Source organism: Lytechinus pictus, chromosome 12 (genome assembly GCF_037042905.1).
Source record: "Lytechinus pictus isolate F3 Inbred chromosome 12, Lp3.0, whole genome shotgun sequence".
Classification (NCBI taxonomy): domain Eukaryota; kingdom Metazoa; phylum Echinodermata; class Echinoidea; order Temnopleuroida; family Toxopneustidae; genus Lytechinus; species Lytechinus pictus.
The window spans coordinates 20302334-20311007 of NC_087256.1; the positions used below are offsets into that span (position 1 = coordinate 20302334).

The 8674-nt window shown below is 33.7% G+C and overlaps 1 protein-coding gene across 2 annotated transcripts in view; it reads right to left on the reverse strand.

Moving 5' to 3' along the window:
• The window catches only part of LOC129273671 (sperm flagellar protein 1-like), a 22537-nt gene extending 14597 nt beyond the window's left edge, over window positions 1–7940 (reverse strand). The window contains exon 1 of one of the 2 annotated variants that reach the window (XR_010295382.1): window positions 7683–7937. Coding sequence is in view for 1 of the 2 variants with exons in the window: in XM_054910738.2 (XP_054766713.2) it covers window positions 7683–7815 (133 nt within the window). In the remaining variant the exon portion in view is untranslated. Of the gene's footprint in view, window positions 1–7682 lie in introns of both variants that reach the window. The other variant, XM_054910738.2, reaches the window with a different exon arrangement.
• Window positions 7941–8674: the final 734 nt, after the last annotated feature.

Consider the following 8674-nt stretch of genomic DNA (forward strand, 5'->3'; position numbering starts at 1 on the left):
TGCAATACTGCCCTCAATTTATTGGCATTGTCAACAGCCATCCACCATATTACAGACAACACATGTGCAACAAGCCTGGTGAAGTTAGAAATGTTTTATTATCTCAGAGAAGTTTATCAAGTTGGCCAGTTTGGGGGTATAATAGACACTTGTACCAAGCTACAAAATAAGGTCATTAATATGCCATGGTGAAGTCCCTTTTTTGTGCTGTAAGCTTATAAATGTCAAATGGGCCTCTGGGGCTAGTTGGAACATGTTCCAACTTACCCCAAATATGAATTTATGAATAAAAACATTGGATATGAGAAAAAAATGTATACAGTATTTGAGTATTTAACACTCTTCTGAACATGTATTGTATACCATGCTTGTTTTGTTTCTCAGTTAGGTCTGAGTGTGCATTTAAGGCCTATTGTAGGCCCCTAATGCAATATTAACCCCTATCAAACTGGGGGGGGGGGTCAATTTGAGGCCCCCCTTGACAAATTTCGTCACCACGCCTTCGCGCAAAATTTTTTGACCGCACCGCTCACTGACTTCTACTTTCAAGTCTTGCGCATCTTTTGAGACCAAATTTGCAATGCCTGGGTGCGGGATTTCGAAATTAGTAAATTACTCAACATTTTGTACATGCTTGTCGGACCCAAAATTGCTCAAAAACGTGATTCCATGTACAAGGTCAATGCAAATTGTGTTTTCAACCAAAAATCATAAATGTATGATTATTTTGACTTTTGTTGGTTCAAATGGATTTATTTTATGCTATTTATGATCGCAAAAGAATCCCCGACAAAGTTTATCAAAAAAAACAATAAAAAAGAAAGGTAAAAAAAACCCAAAGAAATACAAATTTCAAAAACAAAAATACATAAGAAATTATATTTTTGCAATTTTTTGTGGATATTTGTTATAATGTAAAAATTGATACTCTCACCAAAAATTAGCATTCTACTAGCTTAATAAATAGATTTCATATGCTTATTTGCATAATTAATTAATTAAAAAATAAACAATTAATTTTTGTTATGTAAATCTGATGCAGAAGTACATGAAATTGCTGATAGTACAAACGCACACAAATACGCGGAATTCTACTACACAGTCGGCTTGCATGAGTGGCTGTATAATAGAAAACATAAAGTTCAACAAATCCACTTTTAATATTTTGAACTTGAAAAAATAAAGCAAATAGGCTGAAACCATGTAATATTACAGTTGTAAGTAGTTTTAGTATAATTCTTAATTGACCATGCAGTGTTCCAACTTGCGATGGTGTTGTTCAAGGTGGATTTTTTCAGTAACCATCATAGAGTTAAAAATTTTATGGGGTACATTTGAAGCCTATATGCTTCAACCTGATATATTGATTGTTTCTCAAAATCTATTTGGATTTTACAGCCATTTTTGTCAAAAATGTTCCAACTAACCCCGATCTCCCCTACTTTATATTCCATCAAGCAATTTTGTCTTTTGGATCTCACCTTCCGTTTGGCGTTTATTATGATTTTATTTTTGATTGTGTCTGTGCGAGTCTAACGTGAGGCCCTACATCCTAATGTTAAAATCTTTTCATTGATTCAATCATAATTTTTATTTTTAAAATATGCGCAAATTATTTAGAAATTCTATGGTCAACGCCAGCCCATCATAAATAACTTGGATGATAGAGATAAACTCATTGATAACCTTAACAACTTTACCGAGTGTTTACTGTGAAGAAATGGAGAAAGAATAAGGATATATTTTCCATATTTTATGTGTAATTTTCCTGAAAGAGTTATCAAGGATTTCTTTACAAATGGATGAGAAATTATTTCAAGTTTGAATGTTATACTTTGAAATTGAAAATGGAGAATACTTGGTGTATTAATGCAGTTTTTGCCATGAAACTAGGTCTGTTTTTTTTAAAGGAAAACGCCTTTAGATTTATGATTTTGACAATTGTATAATCCGAAGATGAATTTGGAATCATTTATTTGTGGAAATTTTAATATTTAAACTGACACTTTAATATATTCAAAGTTATTTCCGTGGACGCAATGTGTATTCAATTTGTCATATATTGTAACGTTAATATTTATATTCCATTAATATATATTTAGGAATATTAGGCAGCTGTCATGATTATGTTTGGTTCTGTAATATTTTTAACAGCTGTTATGGATGAGCTGGGTTTTTGGTTCTGTCTGTTTCCATTCATCCTCATTTATTCCTTACTCTGGTTGTCATGGTAGACCCCAAGCCTTGGTTGACAACATTTAAGCCCTCTAGCGACTCTGAGAGGCAAGTCTTCATTGCTGCGATTTAGACAGCCATTTTGTGGAACTTCGTGGGCGTGGCATTGTTAATGTCACATTTGTTCATCAGTCATCTATGAGGCGCCGAATGTACCAATATTATATAGAACAATTATTTGTTATATAATCATTATTTATTAAATAATAACTATTATTTATATATAATTTACATTTTATTTGTAAATAACTACTATTATATAAAATATCATTTCTAATTATTTATATATAATTCCAAGTAATACTTCATTATTTGTAAATAATAATAGTTCGACATTCCATTATTTATAGATAATGATTATTTGTTTTTCATTATTTATAAATAATGATTATTTGTTTTTCATTATTTATAAATAATGATTATTTGTTTTTCATTATTTATAAATAATGATTATTTGTTTTTCATTATTTATAAATAATGATTATTTGTTTTTCATTATTTATAAATAATGATTATTTGTTTTTCATTATTTACAAATAATGATTATTTGTTTTTCATTATTTATAAATAATGATTATTTGTTTTTCATTATTTATAAATAATTTGTTGAGTTTTCCATTATTTATAAATAATGATTATTTGTTAAATAATGAAAACGTCTACTTCATTATTTATAAATAATAATTTTGTTTCAATATCCCATTATTTATAAATAATCATTATTTATAAACAATTTTTACAGTTTGCCATTATATACAAATAATCATTATTTATATACAAATAACCATTATTTATTAAATAATGCCATTATTTATTAAATAATGCCATTATTTATTAAATAATGCCATTATTTAATAAATAATGGAAAACTCGCTATAACATGCAAATGTGGGACCGCCCATGATATGAATATTCATGATGCGATTTCCTTTTTCGTGATTTTTCTTCACAAATTTTTGTCCATTTCCTCTTCATAATGACATTTCTTGAAGCAATTTTCTAGGGATATGGTCTGATTGTAATATTCTTCATTTTCTATATAACTTCGTCTTCGTAGAAATATCAAAAAGTGTAATTTTATACGATTTTTCCTACAGTTCACAATCCCCATAGGCGCGCGTGTACGGTAGGGACCATCGGTGAATCGACGGAGTGCTCTTCATCGAAATACTACGTTGGTTGGTCCCCGGAAGTGGCGGGCGGAATTTAGCCCGAATCCTCGATGGAAGTCGATCAAGTGCATATGAGCTGAGAGAGTGAAATATCAGTGTACTTGTACAGGCCCTTCTACTTTTTATAAATATTTCTTGTTGCTTTTTTTGTTAAGTTAATTTTTCCTGGTGTAGAAATAAGTTTCAGTTCTAATAATGCACTTCAAATACATTTTGGAGTGTCTGTTTGAGGCGTTTGGGGCGATTTCACCCTGGCCCCAAAATGCTCGCAACGACAATACGGGGGCATGATGACCCCTAATTTTTTAAAAACTTATTTTTCTATTGAAAATTATCACAAAATTCACCAAAAGTGTGCACGAAAGCCTTCGTATTTCACTTTTAAAACTCCAAAAAGTGCCCAAATGACAAGCTTGGTCGCTTCGCTGTGTCGCTTTCAACTTGAGAACGTTTACGCGTCTGCTTCCCCCCCCCCCCCCCCCCTCCTCCGAAAGAAATTCTGTATACGGCCATGCTCTAAAGAGCCTGGCACATTGATTTATGTATACTTCATTTTCATTATTTTTATCTCATTATCATCATGGCCTTACGCAGAATTTTTTCCGGGGGGGGGGGTGGGGGGAGCAGGACGCGCGTAAACTTTCTCATAAAAATCTTGAGAAAGCGAAGCGACCAAGCTTGTCATTTGAGCTTGGTCGCGTCGCTGTCTCGCTTTCAAGATTTTTTTGAGAAACTTTACGCGCGTCCTAGCTGCCCCCCCCCCCCCCCCCGGTAAAAATTCTGTGTAAGGCCATGATGATAATGTGATAAAAATAATGAAAATGAAAAGTACATATAAATCAATGTGCCATATGCTCTTTTGAGCATGGCTGTTCACAGAATTTCTTTCGGGGGGTGGGGGCAGACGCGTGTAAACGTTCTCAAGTTGAAAGCGAGACAGCGAAGCGACAAAGCTTGTCATTTGGGCTTGGTCCCGTGGCTGTCTCGCTTTCAAGATTTTTTTGAGAAAGTTTACGCGCGTCATGCTCCGGCCCCGGCCCCCCTGGAAAAAATTATGCGTAAGGCCATGTTGATAATGAGATAAAAATAATGAAAATGAAAGTATACATAAATCAATGTGCCAGGCTCTTTAGAGCATGGCCGTATACAGAATTTCTTTCGGAGGAGGGGGGGGGAGCAGACGCGTAAACGTTCTCAAGTTGAAAGCGACACAGCGAAGCGACCAAGCTTGTCATTTGGGCACTTTTCGGAGTTTTAAAAGTGAAATACGAAGGCTTTCGTGCACACTTTTGGTGAATTTTGTGATAATTTTCAATAGAAAAATAAGTTTTTAAAAATTTAGGGGTCATCATGCCCCCGTATTGTCATTGCGAGCATTTTGGGGCCAGGGTGAAATCGCCCCAAACGCCTCAAACAGACACTCCAAAATGTATTTGAAGTGCATTATTAGAACTGAAACTTATCTCTACACCAGGAAAAATTAACTTAACAAAAAAAGCAACAAGAAATATTTATAAAAAGTAGAAGGGCCTGTACAAGTACACTGATATTTCACTCTCTCAGCTCATATGCACTTGATCGACTTCCATCGAGGATTCGGGCTAAATTCCGCCCGCCACTTCCGGGGACCAACCAACGTAGTATTTCGATGAAGAGCACTCCGTCGATTCACCGGTTGTCCCTACCGTACACGCGCGCCTATGGGGATTGTGAACTGTAGGAAAAATCGTATAAAATTACACTTTTTGATATTTCTACGAAGACGAAGTTATATAGAAAATGAAGAATATTACAATCAGACCATATCCCTAGAAAATTGCTTCAAGAAATGTCATTATGAAGAGGAAATGGACAAAAATTTGTGAAGAAAAATCACGAAAAAGGAAATCGCATCATGAATATTCATATCATGGGCGGTCCCACATTAGCATGTTATAGCGAGTTTTCCATTATTTAATAAATAATGGCATTATTTAATAAATAATGGCATTATTTAATAAATAATGGTTATTTGTATATAAATAATGATTATTTGTATATAATGGCAAACTGTAAAAATTGTTTATAAATAATGATTATTTATAAATAATGGGATATTGAAACAAAATTATTATTTATAAATAATGAAGTAGATATTTCATTATTTAACAAATAATCTTTATTTATAAATAATGGAAAACTCGAACATTAAATAATGATTATTTATAAATAATGAGAATAATGGTGCACTCGAAAAAATTATTTATAAATAATGAAGTAGACGTTTTCATTATTTAACAAATAATCATTATTTATGAATAATGGAAAACTCAACAAATTATTTATAAATAATGAAAAACAAATAATCATTATTTATAAATAATGAAAAACAAATAATCATTATTTATAAATAATGAAAAACAAATAATCATTATTTATAAATAATGAAAAACAAATAATCATTATTTATAAATAATGAAAAACAAATAATCATTATTTATAAATAATGAAAAACAAATAATCATTATTTATAAATAATGAAAAACAAATAATCATTATTTATAAATAATGGAATGTCGAACTATTATTATTTACAAATAATGAAGTATTACTTGGAATTATATATAAATAATTAGAAATGATATTTTATATAATAGTAGTTATTTACAAATAAATGTAAATTATATATAAATAATAGTTATTATTTAATAAATAATGATTATATAACAAATAATTGTTCTATATAATAATGGTACATTCGGCGCCTCATAGTCATCAGCACTTCAAAGTCAATCACAACATCCTTTGAACTCATGAACAGTTCAACGCAGTTTGACAGTTGCGATAAGTACGGGCAGCCCAATTTGTTCTATAAAATAAGTCTTGAGATTCGCGGACATTATGATTTTATAATGTGTTGAGTTAAACCCGGGTGAGTGTATAGAACATGATGTATATATATTTGTACAGTAGGCCTACCATGTCCATGAGTTAGATTCTGATAGCATAGTTTGAGATATAGTGATTGAGTATAAATTCAAAATTACCATCAATTACTTGTAGTTTCCCTTAAGCACTCATGTTATCAATGATTTCAAATCAAAATGGTTTAGAGATTGGAATATATTTTTGAGAAAAGATATGATTGACTTGCAGATTTAAGTCAATTTTTCATAATCTTTTGATATTTTGGAATTATGCTTAGACTTTTTGGAATTGAACTTCATTAGCATTAGATCTCGATGTATAACAGCTAGTCCTACTCATGAATTGAGCAGTGATTTGCATTTGCAAATTTTTTGGAATCGGCAGTGAAATAATACGTGTGAGGAAAATGTTACTGGCTCTAAATCACCAATTTTGAGACTATAGAAGTGTTGAACTTGAAAAGAAGTGAAACTTTGTGAAAAGTAAGAATATTAGTTTTTATTGTTTTTAAATAAAGCAATAAAGGTTGTGTTGTTTCAAGAGTTTTATATCCCCCCCCCCCATATCTTACCTTTGTCACTCAGAGTTTCAGAGCTAATTGTAATCATGTAAATGGGATACATCTTCTCAGACAATTTTTCTACAATATTGATATCATTTTTAAACAAGAATTCCTAAAAAGAACGAGAAAAATATTATGAAAAGATGGGGGAAACTTGCCGCAATGTTTACAACGCCATCTTGTTCTGTTTTTCGGCAAGCTACAAGACGCATATCCTCGATATAGCATCTTGTATTTGTAGCTTCAGCTTGGTGTAAAACAAAGAGAACAAGTCTGGAGGTATACCCAGTTGTTGCGTGTCCGGACAGGTTGTGTGTCCGGACGATCAATTTTAGAAAGTCATTTGGAAAAATTTACAAGCAAAGTTTCATCAATTTTTAGCACAAAATGTTAGGAAATATTATAGAGAACAAAATAGAAGATGATTATTACAACTATTGAATTCATATTTTTAGTGTAATCCAAAGACAAAAAAAAGAAGGCTTCATTCCAAAAAGTGTCCAGACTCCGGACATCGGACACCCGACCCCCATCTTATACTATATTAACTTATCCATCGTCAGACACATCAAATTCAGTGGTGAGATCTGACAGCCCCAGCCCAGGTCTTATCTTCCAGGGCATAATCAAACGAGGTTCAAACTGCTTTTTATTTCCATTTTTTGATCTGATTGTATTCTTGACCTCGGGACGGGAGCTTCGCAGCGGAGCTCCACGTCCTCAGCACCGGTACCGTACCCGGGTAAAGCCGGCGGTAGGCCAGGCCTACGGTAAGTCAATGACCGTAGGCGTAGCGTAAAGCTCACCTGCATCGCTGAAATCTCTGCCGACATTTTTCTTCACCCTGCTCAACGGAATTTCGTCAAGCCATTTGTAAAGTTCTTGAAGCTCTTCATCATCTGGCTCCATTTTTTCCTCTGCATTTGTTTCGTTAGGCATTTGAATAATTTTGTTGTAATTCTTCGGCTTAACAACTGACTGTCACTCAGAGCTCAGTTTCACTTGATCTTCAAAGGCCAAGCTAGCTTCACGTCGCCATGATTGTTGTTAGCCAAAACAATGACGTCACACACGCGCGCGACGTACGGATCGGAGCTCTTAGCTTTAGCTAGAGAGCGCATACCAGTTAGCTCGGATCTTTATTTTTTTTTTAATAATCTTATATTCTCTTCTCTCATCAAACAATATTTGAACGTAGTAAAATATCACAATCATGATCATAAATTCAAAACGGTATCAAATCAAATTACACCATAATTACAAAGCTTGGCTTGACCGTACAATTATTGTGACCAACCCAGTTGCGGGCCCAGTTGACAATTCCAAGTTAACGAAAATCAATTAAATTCAATTGTTCTCAACCTTGGCCCCGTCTTACAAAGACATACGATTGATCCGATCAATAATTGTAACTCTATGGAAATCCATCAATGTCATGATTTTTTCTAAGAAAAATTAGCTATATCAGAGACTCCCACTCTCCCGCTTGTCGGTGGGAGATCTCCCGCCGAAAGCCCATTTTCCCAAAATCTCCCGTTCTCCCGCTTGAGATTTAGTATCTCCCGCCCAGCACTAGCGTACCTACGGGGGGGGGGGGCAGAGGGGGCACTCTGCCCCCCCTGACGAGCCACAACCCATACAAAAGACATATACCTGCCCCCCTTGACGAGCTTAAAAGACCTTTTTTGCCCCCCCTGACGAACTTGAAGACCTTTAATGCCCCCCCCCCCCCTGAAGAGCCTGAAGGCCTTTTTTTTTTTTTTTTTTTTTTTTTTTTTTGCTTGTCAAATTATTTTTC